Source organism: Dreissena polymorpha, chromosome 4 (assembly GCF_020536995.1).
Source record: "Dreissena polymorpha isolate Duluth1 chromosome 4, UMN_Dpol_1.0, whole genome shotgun sequence".
Lineage (NCBI taxonomy): Eukaryota > Metazoa > Mollusca > Bivalvia > Myida > Dreissenidae > Dreissena > Dreissena polymorpha.
In genome coordinates, this window is record NC_068358.1 from 29736215 (window position 1) to 29762135 (window position 25921).

The following is a 25921-nucleotide window of genomic DNA, read 5'->3' on the forward strand; positions in this document are numbered from 1 at the left end:
CAAAATTGTCACAAAACCAGGTTTTCATTGTGAAAAAAAAATCTGATAAAGGGAGAAAACTCAAACTGAACTTTTGAAATAAACAAACAAAATTAACCCCCTTTGTAAGTTTGTTTTAAAAAAAAATCTATTTTTAGTCGTGGCGACCTTGACATTGGAGATATTGACATGATTCTTTCGTGCGACACACCGTCCCATGATGGTGAACAAATGTGCCAAATGATTTTAAAATCTCACAATGAATGACATAGTTATGGCCAGGACAAGCTCATTTATTGCCATTTTTGACCTTTGAACTCAAAGTGTGACCTTGATCTTGGAGATATCGACGTAATTATTTCAAGACACACCGTCCAATGATGGTGAACAAATGTGCCAAATGATTTTAAAATCTGACAATGAACGACATAGTTATGGCCCGGACAAGCTTGTTCCGCCCGCCCGCCAGCCCGCCAGCCAGCCAGCCAGCCAGCCAGCCAGCCAGCCAGCCAGCCAGCCAGCCAGCCAGCCAGCCAGCCAGCCAGCCGGCCCGCATTCGCCAATCTAATAACCAGTTTTTTCCTTCGGAAAACCTGGTAAAATATGGAATAACAAGCAAATTCGTTGAATTGATACCCCCGCCAATATGCTTCTGGACACAAAAGTGTTATATTTGACACTCAAAAAGCATTTTTTCAAGATACAAAGAGCCATAACTCTGTTATTAACAGATGGTGTACAATTCCATTTGGCGTGCATCATCCTAGTTACCATTCTCATACCAAGTTTCAATGAAATCCGTCAAAGCACTTTCCATGGCTCCGAAGGGACGGAAAGACGGACAACGCCAAAACAATATCCCTCCGCCAATGGCGGGATAACAACAATCATATGAAACACTTGTAAATAAAAATTAAATGCAACACAAAACACTTCACCAATCGTTGTAGAAAGGCACTTAACAATGTTTTGTTATGCAAATAGGCAACCCATGGGTCTTGTGGCCATCAGAGAAGAGTTTTACTGTCTAAAATGTTCTTAAAGACTCTATACCCTATTGAACATTTTAAAAGTTCAAAATTAAATTATCTTTGTTTCTGAGAAATCTGGACTTAATGCATATGCATATAGTCTTTTCCCAAATAAGCCTGTACAATCCGCCTAAACTGGAACTGTTGCTCAAAAGACACTTACTTTCAACAAAAACAGAAGTGGAAAGTGTCGTCCAAGATTAACCTGTGAGGACTTCACAAGCTCATCTGGTACGACACTTAACGCATATGAATTATACCTAGGTTTTCCAGAAAGAGGCTTAACTGATCTCCCCTGGACAGCAAGACAACACAGCGTACCTTAAGGTTAGGACAGTAGACGAGCTGCCCGTACTGATCCTTTGTGAACACAGTGATGATGTTGGGCCAGCTACACTTCAGGTCCTCCTCAGAGTACTGGATGGTGCAGAGATGAGGGTCCACATACGAGTCTGGCTGCAGCCATCTTAATAACAGGCATAGGTGTTTCAAGCAACACTTCATGTTGATATAATAATCTTTTGATATTTTGTAATCTCAAATTTTATAATAACCAATAAAAGTAAAGGACCACATATGAATATGTTCTTTAACTATAGCTATATGAGGAATATCCGCTGCAACCTTCACCTTTAAGAGAGCGACATGGTTTGCACACAGCACAACATCTTGATATGATGATCATGTTTTTCTATTTATTTCGATATCACATAATGCAAGATCAGGGCTAGAAATGAACATATCCTTTTGCTATAATTATCAAAATATAAAATACTAACATTGACCTTGACTTAAAAGTGAGACCGTCACACATTATCTTGATATAAAGATCATTTGCACTAATTTATTTTGAAATGCCTAAATGAAAGAAAAAGATATTTAACCGAAACAAACATGTCCTTTCAGCAATTTTTGTTGCCAAATTGGGATAAGTACCTGTACCAACCCTATTGGGAAATTGTGCACAAAAAACCCACATTGTTACGTCGCCATATTTGAAAATTGGTGTGTTTGAGTTTTTTGCAGTCATAATTTGAGCTTAACTCTGGCAAACCTTGGCTTAATGCAAGTGCTTAAAGTGTTGACCAAGATTGGCCTGTGCAGTTCACACAGGGACAACACTTTTCTGCCTACACTGGATTTTCATTAAGAAGACACTTCCATTTAACAAAAATTACTATAAAAGCAGAAACATTCGTCCCTGATAAGACTGTGCAGATTACACAGGCTTATCTGGAAAGACACTTTAGGCATGTGCAGTAAGCCCACTTTTTCCAGAAGGTGACTAATTGAAGCAATACACACCTGGCAAGCCTACATCCACTGGTGCCAGATGTGCAGGACACAAAGTCTTTGAGGAAGGAGCGCTCATTGCTCTGCCAGCAGAACGGCAGGTTACCCTCCAAAGCCTGGTTGATGGTGGGTGGTCTTGACAGCGCAAAACCCTTACCCAGGAGATGGGAGTGAGTCGTGTATACCTGCAACAGGCAAACATTAACATTAGAAAGGAATTTTGGATATGGTCTGCCAAGGCCATCAGTTTAGGGTGGAAAGGGCCTTCCCTGATTAGTATGTGCAGACTGCACAAGCTAATCTGGTATGGCACTTTAAGCACATGCATTAAGCATTCTCACAGCCACTCAATCAATCCATGATATAGTCTGCAGCCCTACGTACCATGTTTGCTGCCTCCTCCACAATGTCAAGGTCGTCATCCAGTTCCTCCATGGTGACGGGGGGCAGCACCATGTCCTTGCGCATCAGGGAAGAGGCACACATCCCTCCCAGGTAGCCCAGCTCCTTCTCCAGCTGGCTTAGTGTCTGAAACCATAGAAACCAAATAGAGACTAAGTCAGTTACCATAACAACAAAGCACAGCTTGAATACGTTCCAGCTGACCCAGGGTGTCTTACCATAGCAATAAAACATAGACTGAGTTTTTACAAAACTGGGCTTAATGCATGTGCGTTAAGTGTCATCCCTAATAAGACTTTGCAGTTCACACAGGCTTACTAGGGACAACACTTTTCATTTTTATTTTTATTTGAAAGGGAATCTCTTCTTTAGAAAATATTCAAGCTAAGGCGATAAGTTTTGTCCCTGATTTGCCTGTGCGGACTAAATCTTGATCAAATCAAAAGCTTATTGAGAACCTCTCAAGACCGTTTCTTGGGTAGAACCAGTACTTGGTGTTTTTGGAGAGATCTTAAGAAGTCTAACACAGTTGGGAATCTCCCAATCACAAAGCTGACACTATATCAACTGCAATACACTAATGACCAATAGAGTAAGAAATGTTTTATATATTTAAAGTAATCAACAAATAACCCTCAAGATGAAGGACAGAGGTAATTTAAACAAGATATGTGTTTGTCAGAAACACTATGTCCCCTTCTGCGCCGCTTTGAAGCTATATATTTGACCTTTGACCTTGAAGGATGACCTTGACCTTTCACCACTCAAAATGTGCAACTCAATGAGAAACACATGCGTGCCAAATATGAAGTTGCTATCTTCAATAGTACAAAAGTTATGTCAAAATATATAAGTTGGAGCAAACAAACACACAAACCAACCAACAGACAGGGCAAAAACAAGATGTCCCTCACTATAGTGGTGGGGGACAAAAAAATACTTCATATGCAACAATTAAGTCAAAATATTAACTTAAGTTTAATTGTAAAATACAAATCAATAGGCTTTATTAACACACATTAGAGTTTTAATGCAAGTAAAAGCCAGTATTTGTATTTGTTGTTCATAGAGATACCTCAAGGATCAAACATACACTTACGTAAGTGGACACCATTACAACATTTCAACCTTCAAAATGTCATATATGAACTCCTTTAAACTCTCAAAAACAAGGCTTGACATTATTATTTTCAAAGATGACATAAGTGTAACTCTTGTTCTATGAAAACTGGGCTAAATTCATGAGTGTAAGGTGCACAGGCTAATAAGGGATGACACATACTTGCTACACTGGATTTTCATTTAAAAGGGATTTCTTTTACACAAACAATTCCATTAACGCATCCCTGATAAGCCAGTGTGGACTGCACAGGCTAACCTGGGATGATACTTTACACACATGCATTAAGCCCAGTTTTCCAATAACAAGGATTGTGTTATCTCAATTGGAAAAGTTCTCACTATCCTACCACCTCCTGCCCATTGTTGAACTCATATCCAACCAGGAAGCACTTGAAACCATAGGAACGCACCTGCTCATCCTTCACTGAGCTTAATCAATGTGCGTAAAGTGTCCTCCATGATAAGCCTGTGTAATCCACATTGGCTAATGAGGGATAACACTTTCTGCTTTAATGGAATTTTTCGTTTAACGGAGGTTTTTCTATATGACAATCCAGATTTGGCAGAAAGTGTTGTCTCCCTGATTATGCTCAGTTTTCCCAGAACTTCTCCTACCTCCTCCTGCCCATTGTTGAACTCATATCCGACCACGAAGCACTTGAAACCATAGAAACAAGCCTTCTCATCCTTGACGTAGTCCGAGGCCGTCTCCAGTGAAAATATCACCTCGTTGCCTGCAACAGGATTGGAACGTATATAGTATGAGAAAGGGACAGGGCTTATATTCACAAAGCTCCTTAAAGAAAACTTAGGGAAATACCTTAAATTCTTTAAATTAAATAAATTAATACAATTATTTATGTCTCTGGCTATGTTTCGTTTCGTTTTTTTTTTAACATGAAAATGTTGAAAGCAAATCAATACTGCCAAAATCATGTATCCTTATTATAGACTTTAATTATTTCAAATAAACAAGAGCACCGCATAACGGGTGCTAACCCTCGGCTGCGGGTGCAGTTTTCAATAAATGAAAGATTGTCAGAATAATTTTTTATTTTTCAGAGGTCACAGTGACCTTGACCTTTGACCTAGTGACACCAATATGGGTGTGGCGTGTAGAACTCATCAATGTGCATCTACATTTGAAGTTTCAAAGTTGTAGGTAAAAGCACTTTGATTTTAGAGCCAATGTTCAAAAGGTTAACAAAATGTAAAGGTTTAAGCACGACGCCAGAAAACGAGCTGGCTATGACAATACCTTGGGTTTTCTCTGAAAGCAGCCAAGCTTAAAATCTGATCTTATGTATTTCACAACTTAGGGTTAGGTTTTCCCTTCTCAGGTCTGGAATACCGGCCCAGATCGTATAGTATCCATATAAATTTCATACTGACGGTGAGCACAATGTGTTCCTTGCATGACATGAAAAAAACAAGATACTCTATTCAATAAATGCCTTTACCCCAGTGGAAGCCTCGTCAGTATTAATTCAGTGGCCCATTTGAGTAACTCTTAGTCCAAAATTAAGTCAATGTCAAGGTCTAAATGAGGTCAAGTGATGTGAGCATACCGAGTGTTTGGTGGAACTATCTAAGATTATAAGCAAGTGTTATTGATTTCAACTGAATGGTCAAATTGGGTTTACAAAGAATTGGACCTTAAATTGGTCTCAGTGAAAAAGAAGGTCAACATCAAGATAAAATTGAGGTCAGGTGATGTGTTTTGACAGTGTTTACATATAATATCCATTCAATTATCAAAGCTTTGTAGAATAAAAGCAGTATCTATGTTCTTCTGGATTAGTCTTAGTCCAAAAATAAATCAATTCAAGCTCAAAATGAGGCGAGGTTATGTGGGTGTGTTGACAGTGTTGATAGACATCATCCATGCAGGTGTGTGTTGACAGTGTTGATAGACATCATCCATGCAGGTGTAATAGCTTTGTAGGAAGCATTATTGATCTTAAACAAAATCTGTCATTTTGGTTTAAAAATAATAATTTGGTACTCTGGTTTCAGTCCAAAAGACGTTCAATATTAAGGTCAAAATGAGGTTAGGATGATGTGGGTGTGTCAAGAGTGTTCTGAGATAACATCTATTCAAGTATCAAATCTTTGTAGAAAACATTATTGATGTGAAACAAAAGACCTGGTTTTGGGTTAACCTTGCTCAGATGGACCAACATATGAATGGATGGACATAAGAACCAAAAGGACAGACCAATGCAGATGCCCGTGGACATAGAAAAGGGTAATGTGAAAGCAGGACTCATATCAGACTTATCTTTTTATTTCATGGACGTTTATCTGTGAATATTAAAATTTGAAATGAACTTTTTTCTTATTTTCTTCCTTCTCACATACCTGGAATCACCACTGAGTGTTTGGGCCATGTGCTTGTCCCATGGAACTTCTTCAGTATGGGCCAGTATGCTGTCTTGGCAACCTCCTGGTCCTCTGCCCCTGGGAAAGTAGGCGTGGCAAACCCCTCCCCCTTGTAATACCCAGGCACATACAGCTGTAGAGTGTCCTCAGCCTGGGCAGTGCCACACTGGGGATCAAACTCCAGGACCATCCACAGGACACTCTCTGGGAACGTCACCTGTGAGTAGGTTACACTGCACTGACATAGACTTAGGTAAAGGTTATGTTGTAATCAGAATCAGCTTTAAAATTCATGATAGTCCAGATTTGGCATCTGAATTTACTATCATAACTGTATCAAATGCACTGCATTTTGATGCGTTTGTAGTCCTTGAGAAAATATACTTAATTCAAAGACCTTTTTTACTAGATTTTAGTATTAAAGCCTTCATTTCCAAACCCAAGAAACTGATGAGCAGCAAACAGCATAAACTGCCTTCAAGTAACTCACAGGCTGTTCTGGTTTGTTGCTGGTTGCATATAGCCATTTTTTATTTGCTTCTGAGCAGGAAACAGTTACAGCAGTCAGACAGTGAACAAGAAATATTAATGTAAAAACATGTATTGTGTACCTTATAGTTAGCCACTGTGGCCGGTTTGTAAGGGTGGTCACTCTCCAGGACTGCGTAATGGTGCAGGTTGTCTGCCCCATTGGTTGCCTCCCCTTGGTCCGGTTTGGGAGGGGCTGGGTAGACCTGACTGACCAGCCCTGACAACGGGGGCAACATGTTCTGTACAATTCCTATCACCTGCACAGCACTCTACAAGTAAGGGGCAATAACTGTAACTTATATGTGACTAATCCACAAAAAACTAGATCACTGCAAAAGCAAGTTTATCTGTTAATCTGTTAAAAGACAAGCACAGAATGTAGAAAGACAATCATACTGGGAATATATAAATAATATTATAGACATTGAAAATTCAGATACAAGACAACCAAGTAAACAAAAAAGATTCTGGACATATATTAAATCACTAAGAAAAGATAGAAAAGGAATAACACCCTTGAAAGACAATGGTTGGCTCTTCAACGATGCCAAAGATAAGGCCGACATCCTAAATCGCCAATACTCTTCTGTCTTCACTTGAGAAGACCAGAACCATGTACCAGAACCTACAGGACAATCATTTCCATCCATGAGTGACATTGTGGTGACAATAGAAGGAGTTAAGAAACTCCTTGACAAAAGTAACCCTAACAAAGCAACAGGGCCAGACCAGATACCAGCTCGGATACTTATAGAATGCTCTGGAGAGCTTGCACCTATCCTGACGTTGGTTTTCAACGAGTCACTACAGCAAGGCGAGGTCCCAGAAGTTTGGCGCCAAGCCAACGTCACAGCCATCTTCAAGAAGGGCTCAAGATATGAGGCCAGCAACTACTGACCTGTATCTTTGACCAGTCTCTGCTGTAAACTACTGGAACACGTCATTGTCAGCACCACTTTAAAGCACCTAGACCAGCATAACATCCTCTCCAACTGCCAACATGGCTTCAGAGCACGTCGAAGCTGTGAGACCCAGCTACTTACGCTAAGTCACAAGCTCGCGTACTCTCTTAAAGAAGGCATCCAGACCGACATGGTCGTGCTTGACTTAAGCAAAGCATTTGACCGAGTCCCACAACAGCGCCTTCTAAAAAATTTGGGCCACTACGGCATCCGAGGAAGCACCCACAGATGGATTTTATCATTCCTGTCCAACCGTTCGCAGCAGGTCATTGTGGAGGGTGCCATCTCCGATCAGGTTCCAGTCGTCAGCACGTGCCCCAGGGTACTGTCCTTGGGCAGCTGCTATTTCTCATCTTCATCAACGACCTACCAGACGGACTGAATTCATCTACAAGGCTGTTCGCTGATGACTGCATTGTGCATCGCCAAATCAGAGCCAAAGAGGATTGTGACATCCTGAAGAACGACCTATAAACCCTATCTGAATGGGAACAAACATGGGGTATGGAGTTCCACCCACAGAAATGCAGTGTACCAATAGTCACCCGGAAGAGCCGTCCAATAGAACACACATTCCTATTGAAAGGAACAACCCTAACCGTGGACAAAACAACAAAATACCTTGGTGTGGACATTCACTCTACACTGTCTTGGACCATCTTATTGACCGGACCACCAAGAAAGCTAACAACATGATGGGCTTCCTACGTAGAAATCTTCTGCACAGTCTTCAAGCCACAAAAGTCAATGACTATAGGACACTAGTCCTACCTCACTTAGAATACTGCGCATCAATCTGGAACCCTCACACAAAAGAACAAGTAAAGAAAACTGAAATGGTCCAAAGAAGAGCAGCACGTTTCGCCACCAACCGTTATCGCAATACCAGCAGCATTACAGATACGCTGCATCTACTTCAATGGGAGTCTCTTGAGGACAGATGCACAAAACTCCAGCTTGTGATTCTGTACAAGATTATACATGAACTTCAACAACATCAGATGTCTTCAAGTTCAGTTTCTTCCCCAGAACCATCCCAGTGTGGAACAGACTACCAGCCACAGTAGCTGAGGCCCCCTCTTTGGTATCCTTCAAGAGGGAGCTAGCGACGCTGCATTTGTAACAAGGGGTTTCACTCCCAGCTGGTTGTATGACCAGCTGGGATTATCTCTCTTTTTCCTTCCTTTTACCATGTATCTATTCTTATTATTCCTAATTTAAATATGTAGTATTGTGTTCTTTATCTGTATTATCTCTTCTAACATTATATACTCTGAATATATACTATTATATTGTACTTAATTTGTATCACCTCTTGTATTTTTTATATAATCTATCTTTCTATCCATCTTTTTACTTTTGTATTAAGCGCCAATACCCGTTGAGTAACTGTCAAGTTTGACTGGTCAACGTACCGATGTAGATGTAATCTTGACTGGCAAGCAACATATCAGCTGAATATAATCATCGATACTAGCATTTCAATGCAATAAAATAGCAATTAATTGTGTCAGTCCTAACTGATTGTTTATTATCATACCATCTGAATAATATCATTGAAAGGCAATTTTAAACAACACTTTTTCATCCTTAACCCTCTCAAGCAATGATCATCATCACTGTCCATACACTCCCTTTTAATTCTATGCCCTTATCACATTTGCCTAACAAGCAGACATTAGCCTACCCTTGGGTCCTGTGAAGCCACGGGCCCTATATAGGCCAGACACAGGGGCAGCAGGGCCCTAAACAGCTGGGAGCCGGCCACCGTGTCCTTGATGACCTCTGACCTTTGACCCTGGGCCCGCTGAAGAAGGTCTACGACCTGCTTAGCGATGGCACTCACAATGTCGATGGCATTCTTACGAGCCTGCAGCTCGGCAAGGTTCTTGGAGCTCTGCTGGTGGTGCTCTCCCTCCTGGGGCGCGCTGTGAATAAGGAGATCATGGAATATAAAGGAGAGCTGGGCCTAGTAGCACTTACATACTAAAATAATCTGACTCAACTTTGAGTGTTTTCTCATTTATTTTTTATGAGTTTGACCATCATACTAAATTTTGTATTCACAGATGTTTTTGTTGAGTTTAGTGTCTGACTCTACCCCCGACTTTGAGGATATATGTATGCATATTTGAATAGCTGAATGCGTGGAATACTCAAATCTCATCTTCTGAGTTGAGCTCAAACATTAAGAAATGTTCAAGATATGTGGTCCAGATGAACACTACTGGCTAAAAACTTAATACTGCCCTTTACTTTAGATTTTGTTTATAGACACATTTGCAAAGATATTCAATTTCTATTTATTTTTAAATTGTATGTGTCCTTATTTAAATTCTACATTACTTAAGGGCTAAAAACAACAACAGGTAAATCGAAAATTATGGCACTGTATTACCATTGATTAGCACATTCTAGCACAATGGTACCCTCCAAAGCGTGCAAACAAAACTAGAGCTTTTTATCACAAAGGTGACGTATAACCCTGCACTACTTTGTTAGTTATGTTCAATGGCAAAGGAATGTATGGATGAAGGGGGTTGCAAAGTGTAATGAACATCTACACTACATGGTTATGACATATTGGCAGTTTCAATTTGATCACTTGAAAAACATAGAAAAAGTTCACTCAACAATCTAATGACATTTTATGCTGACCAACAAAATGTGTGTGGGGGGGGTGGGGTGGGGTGGGGGGGAGGAATTATTTCTAATGATTCTATCTTTTATGCTCACCTGTAGTACAGTATCTGGGGTATCTGGCCCCTCATATGGTTGGTTCCATTGTTGCTAAGGGAACAGGCTGTGAAGGTGAAGGTCGTTCCATCTGGACACTTGACCTTGCTGACCCCTCCGTCCCCGTTGAACGTCCTCTGCTGACCGTGATTCTTCAAACGAAGGGCGTACTTTACACCCTCCTAGAACACATTATGAACAAGATATGAGCCTTGTTCTGGGGAAAATGTGCTTCATGCATCTGTGTAAAGTGTCGCCCCAGATTAGCCTGTGCTATCATTTTTACCAGCTAATATCAAGAAGCATTTTAAGTATGACCTTTTGATCTTGTTTACACCTTTTGCCTTCCAGACCGTCAAATATTCAAATTCTTTGATGACCAATTATTCAAATTCCAATTATGCGATTTGTTGCAATCCCTCATGTTTATTGTAGTGCTGTTGGATTTAAGCTCTTACTTAGAAGTACAACACTTATTAACCTTAGCGTGATTACACTTATTCAAGTTCCCTCTTTCTTTAGCTTCACTTTAACTTCTTGCCTTTAAAGCTACTATTTCTAAGCTCATACCTTGATAGGTATGGGTCTCTCCAGCTTGACCTCTGCGATATCGTTGACACAGTCATCTGGTCCATACGCCCCTTTCACTGTTTCAATGCTGTGCCAACGCTGGGTATGTGACTGATCATTATTGGCTCCTGGGTTCTGCTGTAACCAATAATTGAACAATTGTTTTGTCAAATTACGATGAAAATAAATGAATCATTGGATGTACAATCAATATAGATTGGTTTGTTAACATGAAAAAACTAGAAACCGTCGGAGACAGGTGATGCTTCCCAAAGTTTTTTTTGTCACAATATTGCACTATATATTCACATAAAAGGAAACGTCTTGAGGGGCATAACTTTGGACAAAATAATACGATGGATGGTTTAGCAACTTAAAAATTTCAAAGGGCCATAACTCTCTAAATAAATCATCTAACCAGGACCCACTAATAACATGCTTATCTCCTCTGTGAAAAATTATCCGACGAGAACAGGCTGATAATATGCACATCTCCTCACGGTAGTGAAGCTTCCCATAAAGTTTCATTGCATTCCAGTAATAAGTTGCTGAGAAATAGCTCAGACAAGAATTGCACTATATGTACAATGGACAATTTCAAAGGGCCATAACTCTGTAAAAAATCATCCGCCGAGAACTGGCTGATAATATGCACATCTCCTCTTGGTAGTGAAGCTTCACATAAAGTTTCATTGCATTCCGGTCATTAGTTGCTGAGAAATTGCCCGGACAAAAATTGTGCACGGACGGACGGACAGACGAAGCGGCACTATATGCTCCCACCAAATTTTTTTGAACTGATATAAATATCCTGAACGTTTCTTGTTTGCAACATGCTTTCAATATTATGGTTAATAGTTATATGAGCTGTGCTCTGGGAAAACGGGGCTTAATGCATTTGCATAAAATATTGTTCAATATTAGCTTATACAGTCTGCAAAGGCTAATCAGGGATGCCACTTTTCATTTTTATGTAATATTTTGTTTAAATGAGGTCTTTTTTAAATGAAAAACCAGGCTTGGGCAGAGAATCATCTCTGATTAGACTGTGCGGACTGCAAAGGCTTATCTGGTATGATACTTTACTTAATGCATTAATCCCTGTTTTCGAAGAGCGAGGATATCCATAAGTCACACCCACAAAACAATGGAAACAACCAAATTTGTGTAATTGATATCCCACGCAAACGGATTGTGACAGCATTTGAGACGCACACATCCATATGTACACTCATACCAAGTTTCAATGAAATTGTCACTAGCAATTATGTTATATGGCTCCAGACACAAAAACGTTTGGAAGGACAGAAGGTCTGACAGACAAGGCCCAAACTATATCCTACTACAGCTGCAGATAAAATGTCCCTACCTCATCAAGGAGTTCCAGCTCATAGTTATAGGAGCCCTCCCCTCCATACAGACATATCCCGGCTATCACGGTACCCGGCTTGTCCACCATGAACTCAATAGCGTCCGGGGAACCATTGCCCGTGTTCCAGTACGCAGTCTGACTGGTGCGCGTGAACCGGTTAGGGGTCACCAGCAGGGGACGTGTAGTGGAGGTTACATCAGTCTGGAAGTGTTAATATGTTTCAGATTCGCAACAGTAATACTGAACATTTAACATGCTCTTAAATATACATTATATGCATGTTTTGGCGATTTAAAACCCTGAAAATTATAAAGTATTACAACGCGAAACAATTGAATAGTTTGGAGAGTACTGTTGTTGTCATTATATTTTGTGACACTACGAGGATTGCTTATATAAAGTATAAAATACATCATTCATTGTATCGGCATGGATGGCCTAATGGTCTTAGCGTTAGACTTTAACTCCAGGGGTCAGTGGGTCGAGCCCAGTTGAGGGTTACTTTTTTTTCTTTCTTTAATTTCATTTTTGTTTTTTACTGGAGCTTTTTAGATCCAATGTTTACATTTATCAATATATAGCATTTAATGACAAACTTCAATACATGCCAAAATCAGTGAAAAGGTCCCTTTAAGAATTCCTTCCAAATTCCCAGGCTTGATATTCAAAAAGATCAGATGGAAAATCTAAACTTTAAGGTTTCATCAGACAAATTACAGGTCAAATGTTAAGATTTAAATTAAATATATATTTGTACTAAATGGAAAATATGAAATATAATCAATTCAATTAAATCTAAATATCTGTTAACCCTTTCCCCCTCAGACGCAAAGTTAAATGGTAGTCTGTGCAGGTTTTATTCCGTTTGCTGCTCATCAGTCTCTTAGGGTTGGAAATGAAGCCTTAAAAACTTGAATCTATTGTGAAAAGTATTTCATTTAATTTAAATTTCTTACGACTACAAATCCTTTGCAATGCTTATCTGACCGGTGAAGGTTTAAAACAAGAGCACCGCATAACGGGTGCCAACGCTCGGCTGTGGGTGCAGTTTTGAATAAATGAAAGCTTGTCGGATTATTTTTTTTTAGAGGTCACAGTGACCTTTGACCCCAAAATGGGTGTGGCATGTAGAACTCATCAAGGTGCATCTACATATGAAGTTTCTCAAAGTTGTGGGTGGAAGCACTTTGATTTTAGAGCCAATGTAAAGGTTTTAGCACGACCCTGACGTCGGACAGTGGAAGATGAGCTGGCTTTGACAATACCTCGAGTTTTCTTTAAAAACAGCCAAGCTCAAAATGGCCTCATTAGAAGGCCACAGACTTCTATGATCTTTATAAAGCATATTTCCGAAAACCTCCAAAGGCACCTACACAGGCATCTATTCACTAGATACCCTACCTCAAGGCCAGTTGCCGTGGCAGCCAGTTCACTGACGATGGTAGAGAGGAGGGCGCAGGTGTTGGCCACTAGGACCGGTGGGTATGAGGTCTGGTCCTGCGCGAGGCTCTGTCGTACCGGGTAGGACACAATGTACAGCAGACGGTCCAGGACCTCCTTGAACGTGATGTGGCTGCTACCTAGGCCGGAGGTCTGCAATAACGTAGATGGATCATAATAAACATAGCTGATTGTGAAGAAAGGTGATGTTAGGTAATACATAAATATCTGAACATAATATGGCTGCTACCAAGCCCAGATGTCTGCAACAAACATCAACAGGTCACAAAGCTGCATGTGAAGAAAGGTAAGGTTCCGTAATACATAAATATCTCAATAAATTGTTCGTACAAAAATAAAAAATTGACAATTTTAACTACAACAACAACTTATATAACGGCAACACTGCCAGCATTGATCTGCCTTGAATGTCACTTTTTTTTCATGAACCACCTTGTAAGTCAAGACTGTATTTTAATTGATTTTTTAAGGTAAAAACAATTCCTTTGTATAAACACAACTCAAACACATAAAATAATACAACACCACACAGCCATTGCAAGCACCTACCCCAATCCTCTCGGTCATGTGATCGACCAGTAGCGGGAAGCGGTGAATGTCTCCCAGCCTGGCCACACTGTTGGTGTTGTCATCCATCATCACATTGGCGGTGGACTGCTTACGGAGGATCTCCTCGGTCTGCGGCTCGAAATTGATCGGCATGAGTGACGTGAGCTTGATGGTTGGGTGACACATGGCCTCCATGATGGCTGCCAGCAGACGGCCGTAACCACTCGCATTAGTCATGTTCTGGAAATAACATCACTTAGAATGTAGAGCAATGTTCTTCAATAAGTAATAAGACTCAATATATCGAACAGTTGCAGGGCAATTTATGTTTAGACTTATTAACGCTTAAAAAATTACAAAGCTATTTTAGATATGAAGATTTACCTGGGAAAATGGGGCTTTATGCAAATGTGTAAATTGTCATCTCACAAGCCTGTGCAGTCTGCACAGGCTGTGCAGTCTGCACAGGCTTATCTGGGCTGACCCTGTCTAACTAAACTGAACTTTTGCAAAGATGAGACCATTAAAAACCAAGAGTGTTGTCCCTGATTGGCCTGTGCGGATTGCATGGGCTTATCTTGGACAGCACTTTACGCACATGCATTTAGGCCCATTGTCCCAGAACGCGGCCCATATCAAGAAACGCTATGAAAGCCCACCAGCCAGCACACACATACCAACTCAAGATTCTGTAGCAGATCACACAGGCACAGCCATTTGAGTGAGCCTGTAGGGTAGAATGCGTGGAAGCACTGACGGAACGTCAGGTGGCATTCGTTCAGTATGCTGTTCACGTATGTAGACGCAATCTGTGCCCCTGGTGGTTCTTCCGATGCAAAAATCTTGAATTTGTCCGAGTTAAATTCCTCTGCAAGAATTCTGCGTAGCAGGTCTTGTGTGCTACCTACACACTGAGCGAGGTTTTCTGTCTCTGTGGTGACCTTCTTGACAAGGGCTGGTGAAAAGAACAGTGAGATACATGTCTTTATATTGGACACAAGTCAAGGTATGACATGGGCACATAACTAATTAAGTTTGTCTTCCTCTCATTTACTTTAGTTTGAACCCTTTTTTAGCTTGATTGAATTGAAAGCCTTAAGCTTAGTGAAAAGAAAAGATCAAACCCCTGACATCCTGGTGGCTAGGTGGACACCATAACTATCCAATACGCCAGTGACCTTTTTAACTGTCATTTACTAAACATATTATGACCATGATACGTCTAAAACAATGTGCACTACGTTTATGTAGTACTCTTATAATAGTTATCAACACAAAATCTGATGAATATAATGAATTTAGAAAATTGTTTTTTCAAAAATGGTTACTCATGATTATCCCCACGCCTTTTTAAAAGCGTGGGGATATTGTGGTTATCTCCGCCGTCTGTCAATCCGTCCTGGCCACTATCTCCTCCTACACTATTAGCACTAGAACCTTGAAACTTACACACATGGTAGCTACGAGCATATGTGGGACCCTGCACTATTTGGAAATATGATCTGACCCCTGGGTCAAAAGTTATGGGGGTTGGGGTGGGGCCAGGTCAGAGATTTGCACTCTTTTTTTATTTATTTTTTTTACATTAACTTCTTCATTTCTACACCGATTTACTTCAAATTGATACAGAACCTCTCTTATTACAATACGGTCAATCTCAACTATGCATGGCCCTATTACCAACCCTGGGGCGCCCCACCCACATAGACCACACCCACCCAAAATTGCCTTTTACAATAATTTCTTCATTTCTACAACAATTCACTTCAAATTGATACTGATCTTCTCTTATGACAATACGGTCAATCTCAACTATGCATGGCTCTATTACCAACCCTGGGGTTCCCCGCCCACATAGACCACATCCACCCAAAATTGCCTTCTATTATAATTTCTTCATTTCTACACCGATTCACTTCAAATTGATACTGAACTTCTCTTTTGACAATACAGTCAATCTCAACTATGCATGGCCCCATTACCAACCCTGAGGCGCCCCTGGGTCAAACATGCAGTGTGGTGATACGCGTCGGCCTCTGCAACGCCATTTCTAGTTTCACATATTTTAAGTAAATGATTTATCCCCTAATTACTAATACTTTGATTAAAACGTTTGTCAAACAGCACCCAAATTTATTAAAAACTTAAATGAGCACCGCTATGCAACAGGGCTAATACATTTGTGTAAAATGTCATCCCATATTAGCAGTCTGCACAGGCTAATTATAGACAGCATTATCTGCTATTCAGAAATGTTCGCTTAAAAAGTGTCTTTTCTAAATCAAAATTCAGTCTATGCAGAAAGTGTTAAGCCTTTGCAGACTGCACAGGCTAATATGAGACAACACTTTACGCACATGCACAAATCTCTGTTTTCCCATAACCTTGTCAAACACAAAACAAAACTACACCTCAGAAAGAGCACTCACTTCCGTCTGGGTATATTTCTGTTACGAACATCTTCAGCAGCCTGAGCGCTGCACGGCAGATGTACACAAGTTTCTGTAGGTCTGTGACGGCCCCCAGGTGGGAGCTGCCGTGTGACATGTCCAGGTCCTGGGCGATAGAGTGGAACGTGTTCCAACTCCAATCCAGCAGCCGCAATAGTGCCTTGAAACTCTCCTGAAATTATTTATTGGCCGATGTAAAAATCATGAACAGGTCAGCATGAAACTCCTGAAATAATGACCAGGCTAATTTGATACTAATGAGCAGGCTAACTTGAAACTCCTAAACTTATTAAAAAGGCTTACTTTAGACCCTCAATTAAACATAAACAGGCCAACTTGAAACAACTGAAATCATAAACAAGCAAGCCTGAAAATATTAACAGGCCCACTTTTAACTCCTTAAAATATAAAAAGGCTAACTTGAAACTCTTGAAATCAAGAACACGCTAATTTAAAACGCTCCTGAAAATATTACCAGGCCAAATTAAAACTCCTAAAATCATAAACACTTGCTATTTTGACAATGAACTGAAATCAACGCAAGTATCTTACGTTAATAATACAAATTAAATTGATATGTGCATAGCTCTCCGAAAACTACGAATACATGTAAGTAAATTATCAACTCAGATAAGCCTATGCAGTCCACACAGGCTAATGAAGAACAACTCTGTCAGCTTTTATTATTTTTTCTTCTTTAAAGGAAGTCCCTTCTTAAGGAAAAATTCCATTAAAGAAAAAAGTGTTGTCCCTGATAAGATTGTGCAGACTGCACAGGCTAATCTGGAAACAAACTTTACACACATGTATTAAGCCTGGTATTCCCAGAAGAAGGATCATATGTTTTGAGGAACTTATATCTTATGAGCCAAACAAAGCCAGCCACTTACTGGTGAGACTGTAGTTGAGAACTCCTGGCTGAGAATATGTGCAGTCTCAGCCGACTCAGATTTCCTCGAGACAGTCGTATTGTCACGCGAGGGCAGGCGATACAGCAGCTGGGGGATCTGTCCTGCATTCACGTCAGTACCATTGTTGGACTTCTTGGAGCCCTTGAACTTGAACACAACCCTAGCAACAAACAACATGGGTCAGTGACCACCCGAGCAACAAACAAAATGTACACAAGTATTCTGGCAAGGTGGGAAATATGTCTCACAGTTCATTAAAAACTTGAGAACATTTTCAATATTTTGAGACACAAATTAATTAACTTTTAATTAATGTTTTTCATCTACTCTTTTGTGCATAAAAGAAGTAACAAACAACATACAACACTATTTTATTTATAATCATACACAAGCCAACTTAACTAAGCTTAAAATATAACAAACAATTTCGAAAATGCTTGTTTAGTAGTTTTTGTCATCAAATTTTTGAAACTGTCACTTTCTAGTTTTTGTCATAGAACTTCTGAAAGTGTATGACTGAAATAATAACCATGTGTTCAAATACATTTTTCACATTTGAATGAGGATCAAGTTAACTACATACTGGTCCTCGCCGGTAACCGTGTGCTGCCCATTCGATCCACAGTCACTGCTGGGCCCAGAGATCTTGGCCAGGGCCACGTACCAGCTGTGGGCCTGCAGCAGTAGGGGCTCCTCAAACAGCATCGGGTGCTTCTCTCTGCACGGTTACAATACACATACAGTGGGGTTACAATACACTCTCTGGATTACACTGCTGCTGTTGTTTCTGTCAAATATTGATTTATTCCTGCTGTAGGTAATTCCTGTGTAATACTATTACATCAGTTACACTGCTCTTCCTGTATGGTTTCCATATACACTGGTATCAACTTATACACTTCACCCAAGAAAGCCCAACATCTTGTATTTAAATTTACAAGCCAAAAATGTTACAACCGTGCTGATTGAAAACTAAGATTTTGAGCAAGCATGTCCAAAATTTATTTCTGAGCCTCATTTTGAAAAACAGGTCTTAATGCATGTGAGTTAAGTGTTGTCCCAAGTTAGACTGTGCATTTCGCACAGGCTAATCACGGACAACACTTTCTGCCTAAACTGGATTTTTTCTAAAAATGAGACTTCCTTTAAATGGCAAATACCATTACAAAGGAAAGTGTCTCCCTGATTAGCCAGTGCAAACTGAACAGGCTAATCTGGGATGACACTTTACGCACATTCATTAAGACCAGTTTTCTTTTAACACAATCCAGTGGTAAGTGTAAGGGTTAGCAGATGGGATACTGCACCTTGCTGCACACTCAAAGGCAACCTCCTCTGTTTCTGCCAGCAGCTCTCCATCTCCCTCATTGTCACCTCCCTCCGGCCCCAGCTCATACAGCTGAAGTACATGGGCACAAGGGTATGAAATAAATGGAACAAAGATTTAACACATAGGCCACAGTAGGAAGCTCATTGTCACAAAACAGATCAAGGGGACAATACAGAGGTAAAGGTCACAATACAGAGTTCACTGGCCCAATACAGAGTTCACTGTCACAATACAGAGGTAATGGTCACCATACAGAGGTCAAGGTCCTAATACAGAGTTTACTGTCACAATACACAGTTCACTGTCCCAATATAGAGGTCATGGTCACAATACAGAGTGCACTGTCCCAATAAAGAGGTCATGGTCACAATACAGAGGTCCATGTCCCAATACAGAGTTCACTGTCACAATACAGAGGTCATGGTCACAATACAGAGTTCACTGTCACAATACACAGTTCACTGTCCCAATACAGAGGTCATGGTCCCAATACATAGTTCACTGTTCCAATACAGACTTCACTGTCACAATACAGAGGTCCTGGTCACAATACAGAGTTAACTGGGTTTTTTTTGGGGGGGGGGGGGGGGGGGATTATTGGGTGGGATGGTTGAACAGTATTTCAAAAATAAAATAATACAAAAAAAATATTTGTGTTTTTTAACCATGTTTAAAAAAATATTTTTTTTTTGGGGGGGGGGGGGTTGGATTGGGGGGTATAGTGTTAGGGTGTGGTGGTCATTTATTAGATGATCTTTAAGAAAAAAAACACACTTTTTGGGGGGATTCGGGGGGGCTTGGGGGAGAGTGTTCGGGTGGAGTCTATTGTGGTATGTCAGGAAAGAGTTGTTTTGTCAAAGTATCAATCAATTCTAATCATAAATAAAGAAGTTATGGCAATTTTAGCAAAATTTAATAATTTGATAATAAAGTCCCCTTATGATAGTAAGTGTTGCAAGCATGAAAGCAATAGCTTTCATACTTAAGGAATAAAATGGACCTAAACACAAAACTTTTTCAATTTTCTAACTATAAAAAGAGCACATAATTCTGTCAAAATGCACGCCAGAATTATCTAACTTTGCCTGCCCAGTCCCTTCATGATAGTAAATAAGTGTACCAAGTTTAAATGCAATAGCATTGATACTTTATGAGAAAAATGGACCTTAAAGCAAAACTTAACCGGACGCCTATGCCAAGGTGATGACAATAGCTCATAATTTTTTTTTCAAAAAATAGATGAGCTAACAAAAAAGCCAAGAGGTGTCCCATGATAGAGCGCTAAGCCATTCTTCCACTGTGATAGCATATGTCTGTTTGCAGTAAATAATGTAATATAATGACTTCAAACACATATTTGAAGTAGAATATCTGTAGTAATTTTATTATGTTTACTAAACTTGGCTGCGGTAGCAGTTTTTAATAAATGCAAGCTTGTCAGATTTAGAGATCACTGTGACCTTGACCTTTGACCTAGTGACCCAAAAATGGGTGTGGTGTGTAGAACTTCTCAAGGTGCATCTACATATGAAGTTTCAAAGTTGTACGTGGAAGCACTTTGATTTTAGAGACAAATGTCAAGGTTTTAGCACGACACGGATGGCAGACGCTGGACAGCAGACGCCGGACGACAAGCTGGCTATGACAATACCTTGGGTTTCTCCGAAAACAGCCGACCTAAATATGATGAGTTAATAAACAAGAGCACCTTGCGGGTGCAGACCGCTCATCTATTTTCTTTTTAAAGGTGAAGGGACTCTAATTTTCAATCACAAAGGAGGGAGGGGTGGAGTGAAGAGGGGTGCATTGTGTGGGGGTGTGGACATTTATTACATTATCTTCCACAAATGCGAAAAAAAGGAAAACAAAAAAATCGGGGGATGTGGGCGGGGGGGGTGGGGGGTGGGGGGGGATTCTTGGGTGCGATGGTTGGACGGTATTTCAAACATAAAATAATAAAAATAAATAGTTGTGTTTTTTAACCTTTAAAAAAAAAAATTGGGGGGGGGGGGGTGAGGTGGGGGGGGGGGGTATAGTGTGAGGGTGTGGTGGTAATTTGTGAGATGATCTTAAAAAAAAAATAAAAATAAAAAAACATTAGGGGGGGGGATTCGGGTGGGGGGAGGGGGGGGGGGGGGGGCGATTCTTGGGTGCGATGGTTGGACGGTATTTCAAACATAAAATAATCAAAATAAATAGTTTTGTTTTTTAACCGTTAAAAAAAAAAATTGGGGAGGGGGTGAGGTGGGGAGGGGGGTATAGTGTGAGGGTGTCATTTGTGAGATGATCTGAAAAAAAAAAAAAATTGGGGAAGGGGGGATTAGGGGGGGGGGGGGGAGGGGGGGCACGTGCGATGGTTTGGGTGGAGTCTATTGTGGTATGTCAGGTAAGAGTAGTTTTGTCAAAGTATCAATCAAATCTAATCATAAATAAAGAAGTTATGGCAATTTTAGCAAAATTTAATAATTTGACCTTGAGTCAAGGTCATTCAAAGGTCAAGGTAAAATTCAACTTGCCAGGTACAGTACCCTCATGATAGCATGAACGTATTTGAAGTTTGAAAGCAATAGCCTTGATACTTTAGAAGTAAAGTGGATCTAAACACAAAATTTAACCATATATTTAAAGTTACTAAGTCAAAAAAGGGCCATAATTCCGTAAAAATGACAACAAACATTATGCAACTTGTCCTTTACACTCCCCTTATGATAGTTTGCGAGTGTTCCAAGTATGAAAGCAATATCTATGATACTTTAGGGGTAAAGTGGACCAAACACAAAACTTAACCAAATTTTCAATTTTTCTAAGTATAAAGGGCCCATAATTCCGTCAAAATGCCAGTCAAAGTTACATAACTTTGCCTGCACAGTCCCCTTATGATAGTTAGTAAGTGTTGCAAGTATGAAAGCAATAGCTTTGATACTTAAGGAATAAAATGGACCTAAACACAAAACTTAACCAAAATTTTCAATTTTCTAAGTATAAAAAGGGCACATAATTCTGTCAAAATGCACGCCAGAGTTATCTAACTTTGCCTGCCCAGTCCCCTCATGATAGTAAGTAAGTGTACCAAGTTTGAATGCAATAGCATTGATACTTTCTGAAAAAAGTGGACCTAAACGCAAACTTAACCAAAATTTTCAATTTTCTAAGTATAAAAAGGGCACATAATTCAGTAAAAATGCACGCCAGAGTTATCTTACTTTGCCTGCCAAGTCCCCTCATGATAGTAAGTAAGTGTACCAAGTCTGAATGCAATAGCATTGATACTTTCTGAGAAAAGTGGACCTAAACGCAAAACTTAACCGGACACCAACGCCGATGCCAAGGTGATGACAATAGCTCATAATTTTTTTTCAAAAAATAGATGAGCTAATAAAACAAGAAATACAAACATGCCAAGAAATTAAAATTTCAATTTTTGCTTATAAGTATAGCTGAATTCAAGCATATATATGTCTGCATTATCATTACATTAAAATCAAGAGATGTGTTTGTTAGAAACGCAATGCCCCCTAATGCGCCGCTTTGAATAAAAAAAAAAAAATTACCTTTGACCTTGACCTTTCACCACTAAAAATGGGCAGCTCTATGAGATACACATGCATGCCAAATATCAAGTTGCTATCATCAATATTGCAGAAGTTATGACCAAGGTTAAAGTTTTGGGACAGACACACATACAATAACAGACAGACAGACAGACACATACAATGACAGACAGACAGGCCAAATACAAAATACCCCCGATCATTCACCCCGGGGGGCATAAAAAGAGGCAGAATATCTGAATTATGTTTAATTGCAGTTCAGAGTTATGGAACTTGTGATTAAGTTTTAATTGAATTGCCTGAAAATGCGGCTTGCTTCACAATTTTTAAAATTGTATACAGTCAACTCAACCAATCCACAGTGTTGTTCTTAAATAAATCAAACTTCTGCAGGGGTAGAACATAGTTTAAAACTTTGAATTTGAGCCCTGCACTGGGAAACCCTGACTAAATGCATATGTGTACAGTGTTGTCCCAGATTAGCCTGGGAAGTCTGAAGAGGCTGATCAGAAATGAAACTTTCCTCTTTATTATTCGAGATTGTGGCAATGACCATAATCCCATTTATTTTGGGGCTGGAGGTGGGACTACGTTTGTCTTAAATAAATAACAGCACTGAGTTGGTCCGTTCACTTACTGGTTTTCAACGGATGTTGATAAAGTTGACAAAGGTCGAGTCAGTGTCAAAAAGGGCTTGCATTGCCTCGATACTTTTCATAAGCGCCTCAAGCGAACTCTTGGGTGATCGAGTCAGAGTCGGGAAGGGCTTGCATTGCCTCTATACTTTTTATAAGTTCCTCAAAGCAAACTCTTAAGTGACACCGATCAACAGGATTTCAGGCATTCGGATTATCTCGGACAATTTTTTAGGCTCGCTTAATCACGTCTTTAATAAACCCGCCCACCCGCCCCTTAAGTTTGGCTCCTGAATATAGGTTACTGTTAATATTGCTTGTTTTTAAACATTAAGCTTGTGCCTAGTTTATATGTTCTTTCAGGTATTCCTTAACATGAGATGTCGGTAGTTACCCACCAACAACTGGACGTTATTGGACTGGCAGACACAAAAGGACATAAAAAAGCTGCTGTTCATAACTGAGCCGAATAAAAAACCTGCTGTTCACGACTGAGCCGAATACTCGCGTTTTAAAACAAGACTTTTCACTTAAGGGATTATGGCGGCCTGGATGGATGACATGGTGGTATTACTGCTATGTGTATAATTTAAGTGTTGACTTTTGATTTTCTAGGCCTCTATCGTTTGACACGTTGCCATGAAACTGTTTAAGCTGGGAACCAGGCATCGAGTTGGACTTTAGAACTAAAACTAAGATCTCATAGGGACCACTGGCCCGGAGGGTCAAACGCGACTAAACAGGGACAGGTGGCTTCTCTGGGTCATCTTACAAAATCTGAATAACCCACTTTTCACAAGATAACAATTCTATCTGATTTTTTTTAATTATTGGTATAGGGGAGAGTGATGTCCAGAACAGACTAGGAATGTCTATTAGTGTATCACTTGAGGAACCCGTTTTAAGGCCTTTTGGTATGTTTCGGATTTGTTATTAAATTGTTGCTAAATTAATATATTGTTATAATGGAAGAATTGGACTGGATTGGAGGACTGGATTGGAGGAATTAGTGTGTAAAAGTTGTATTGTAGCAACTGGATAGCCCATTCTCATTACTAGGGGAAAAACAAACATCCGTGCCATCCACCTGGTTGCCTGAAACTGCTTTTGTCCAGATTTCTCCACTTTCAATGTGAATGTTTTAAAGGAGCATTATGCTCCAATAAATTTACTAACGTATATCAGATTTGTGTTTGTTTCTATTGCCCAGCATCCTAAAATATATTATTGTATAAAGGAAGTCTCTTATTAGCAAAAATACAGTTTAGGTGGAAATTGTCACCCTGGGATGACACTTTAACCCTTTCCCACTCAGAAACAAAGTGAAAATGGCTATTTGTGCAAACAGCATAAAACCAGAACAGCCTGCTAGTAACTCACAGTCTGGTTAGGTTTTATGTTGTTTGCTGCTCATAAGTATCTAAGGTTTTGAAATGAAGCATTTAAAACTTGAATCTAGTAAGAAAGGCCTTTAATTCAAACAAGCAAATTCGTTGAATTGATATTCCCCGCCAATATGCTTCTGGACACAAAAGTGTTATATTTGACACTCAAAAAAGCATTTTTTTTTTCAAGATACAAAGGGCCATAACTCCATTATAATCAGATGGTATACAATGCCATTTGGCGTGCATCATCCTCTTATCCATATATATACTCATACCAAGTTTCAATGAAATCCTCCAAAGCACTTCCAAGATATGGCTCCGGACACAAAAGTGCCGGACGGACGGAAAGACGGACAGACGGACAACGCCAAAACAATATCCCTCCGCCTATGGCGGGGGATAATTAACTTTCTATGGGACTACAAATGTGTCAAAATACGTATGTAAGTGGTAAAGGGTTAGGCGCATGCGTTAAGCCTCAGTTTCCAAGAGCGAGGCATATAGCCTTTAGCATAGTCAGAACTCACATAAAAGGGAGTCCTGTTACTGACCTTGATGCGCCCAAAGTACTCTCCCCTTCCACCAAACAGCCCGAAGCCCCCAAGCAGGATGTCCGTGTCACACATGAATCTGATGGCCTCCACAGAGTGGCCGGAGTAGCCCCAACCACCTCCGTGATCTGCAGGGGCAGGAAAACAGTCATGAATAAAAACAGGAATAAAAAATATTCCACACAGCTTTGTGGCAGGCATATCAGGCAAAGTTCAAGTGTACATAACTCAGAAATGTGTAAATCAATAGGCATGACATAGTGTTTTGCACATAACATATTTAAAGTTTCAATTCAATCGCTTGATAAATGTAGATGTAGTTAGCTCCACAAACTTTGACAGTTTATGCTTCAGCAATAAAAATGGCTACATTCAAGGACATACAACTTCCAGAGCTTGTGGACAATTGAGAACAGCCATCTTTAATTTTCTTGCACTTATTACACACACCATACTGGTGACTTACTTTCAAACCTGTTGACAATGGAGAAGTCGTCCTTGTTGTACACCTTGCTGGTGGCTGCTTTCTCCTTTGACTCCTCCAGCACTGTCAGATTGTTCTGTCTTGCCAGGGTCAATGTATCCAGGCAACCTGCACGCATAGTGGGATTGAAAGTTGATGGTGCATATTTATAGATTTCGAACATATCAAACAATCATCAACACTAATTCATTTTATTTTAAATACGAAATCCACAATTTTATGTGTCCACTA

At 40.0% G+C, this 25921-nt stretch overlaps 1 protein-coding gene across 8 annotated transcripts in view; it reads right to left on the reverse strand.

Annotated features, from left to right (window-relative positions):
* LOC127880259 (E3 ubiquitin-protein ligase MYCBP2-like) overlaps positions 1 to 25921 on the reverse strand; it is a 162876-nt gene that overhangs the window by 63321 nt on the left and 73634 nt on the right. For 7 of the 8 annotated variants that reach the window (XM_052427579.1, XM_052427578.1, XM_052427576.1 and 4 more), the window contains 19 exons: positions 25673 to 25798; positions 25207 to 25334; positions 19059 to 19150; positions 18335 to 18469; positions 17731 to 17911; positions 16820 to 17012; positions 15068 to 15345; positions 14391 to 14630; positions 13782 to 13973; positions 12378 to 12581; positions 11009 to 11146; positions 10439 to 10620; positions 9390 to 9630; positions 6821 to 7009; positions 6189 to 6426; positions 4443 to 4561; positions 2688 to 2831; positions 2316 to 2488; positions 1332 to 1476 (listed from right to left, as the gene is read on the reverse strand). In XM_052427579.1, the coding sequence (XP_052283539.1) occupies positions 1332 to 1476; positions 2316 to 2488; positions 2688 to 2831; positions 4443 to 4561; positions 6189 to 6426; positions 6821 to 7009; positions 9390 to 9630; positions 10439 to 10620; positions 11009 to 11146; positions 12378 to 12581; positions 13782 to 13973; positions 14391 to 14630; positions 15068 to 15345; positions 16820 to 17012; positions 17731 to 17911; positions 18335 to 18469; positions 19059 to 19150; positions 25207 to 25334; positions 25673 to 25798 (3338 nt within the window). The remainder of the gene's footprint in view (positions 1 to 1331; positions 1477 to 2315; positions 2489 to 2687; positions 2832 to 4442; positions 4562 to 6188; positions 6427 to 6820; positions 7010 to 9389; positions 9631 to 10438; positions 10621 to 11008; positions 11147 to 12377; positions 12582 to 13781; positions 13974 to 14390; positions 14631 to 15067; positions 15346 to 16819; positions 17013 to 17730; positions 17912 to 18334; positions 18470 to 19058; positions 19151 to 25206; positions 25335 to 25672; positions 25799 to 25921) is intronic. The other variant, XM_052427574.1, reaches the window with a different exon arrangement.